Source organism: Loa loa (assembly GCF_000183805.2).
Source record: "Loa loa unplaced genomic scaffold supercont3.1032, whole genome shotgun sequence".
Lineage (NCBI taxonomy): Eukaryota > Metazoa > Nematoda > Chromadorea > Rhabditida > Onchocercidae > Loa > Loa loa.
In genome coordinates, this window is record NW_018109212.1 from 3,173 (window position 1) to 4,579 (window position 1,407).

General features: G+C 34.4%; 1 protein-coding gene across 1 annotated transcript; it reads left to right on the plus strand.

Moving 5' to 3' along the window:
- Positions 1-411: 411 nt before the first annotated feature.
- Positions 412-1,107, plus strand: LOAG_19046 (zinc finger protein; the record flags this gene model as incomplete). The annotated part of the gene is made up of 1 exon (XM_020451702.1): positions 412-1,107. A coding segment is annotated over one exon (696 nt), but the record flags the coding sequence as incomplete, so codon positions are not given.
- Between the last annotated feature and the right edge of the window lie 300 nt (positions 1,108-1,407).

Genomic DNA, 1,407 nt, shown 5'->3' on the forward strand with positions numbered 1-1,407 from the left:
CTTCCAATCAAATTTGTATGGATAAAGTTTTCGCAAATACTACTTTGGAACGTTTACAATCCATTTCCAACATGTTATGTTAGTCGTCTGATTGAGAGATGTCCCACCATATTCTTTTTTTTTTCAACGCTAATACATTTAGAAAAGCATTTATTGAATCTTTATGCAATTGTCAAACAGCAGGCGTTGTTATCCAGTGCATTGGTAAATTTGAATGTTTTTCAGAATTGGCAAAGTATTGTTCACTTCAACATGCATTTTATTTATTTCGCTTTCGTCGTCTTCCAACTGGGCAACATTCAAACAATTGTAAGTTCATTTAAAGTTAAAAAATGCAACATAGCACTACAATATTCCGAAAATCTCAACATTTAAATAAAATATGAGGTAGATAATTTCGTGCAATTTGAGGAAGCGCAAACGGAGCAAACAGACCTGTTGGATTTACCAGTGCAAAAAGTGAATGAGGAAGGGAATGTATCAATAAGTTTGCCAATACAAGGAGTAGTAAATGGAGAAGTAGGAATAAAGGAAGAAGTATTGGTCAAGGAAGTGTCTAAAAGACATGTAGAATTAACGAATTCAAAAAGAAAGAAATCACAGCACCTTTGTGAAATATGCGGCGAAATTTTTCCTCGATCAGACACTATGAAAACCCATATGAGGACTCATACTGGCGAAAGACCACACATTTGTGAAATATGCGGCAAAAGTTTCATTCACTCATTCGCATTGAAAAGGCATAGGATGACTCATACCGGCGAAAGATCGTACATTTGTGAAATATGCGGCAAAAGTTTCATTCAATCATCCGATTTGGGAAAGCATAGGAGGACTCACACTGGTGAAAAACCATACATTTGTGAAATATGCGGCAATAGTTTTCCTCGATTAGACAGTATGAAAATCCACATGAGGACTCATACTGGCGACAAAACATATATTTGTGAAATATGCGGCAAAAGTTTCATTCAATCATCCCCACTGAAAAGGCATATGAGGACTCATACTGGCGAAAGGCCATACATTTGTAAAATATGCAAGAGAAGTTTCACACGCAAAATTAGTTTGCAAACACACAAACAGAAACATTTGAAAGAAACATAGCAGCACATGACAGAAATAGGCCAACCTTCACTTGTACTGTATACAATAAAAGTTACATGATTTGTGACTCGTTAAAAGTATACAAGAAGAAACATAAAAGAAGCTGAAGGGTGCATTTTAAGTTGGAAAAGGCGCTGTTATTTCTGATATGGTTGATTATTTGTATTTTCTGTTAGATAAATTCTTGTCACTTGCTCATTATTTTATTGCTAATAGTTTCCTGTTATTATCATTGTTATCGTTTGCTTATAAGTTATTCATTTTTTGCTTCATATGGATATTAGTATCGTTTTTCTTTTT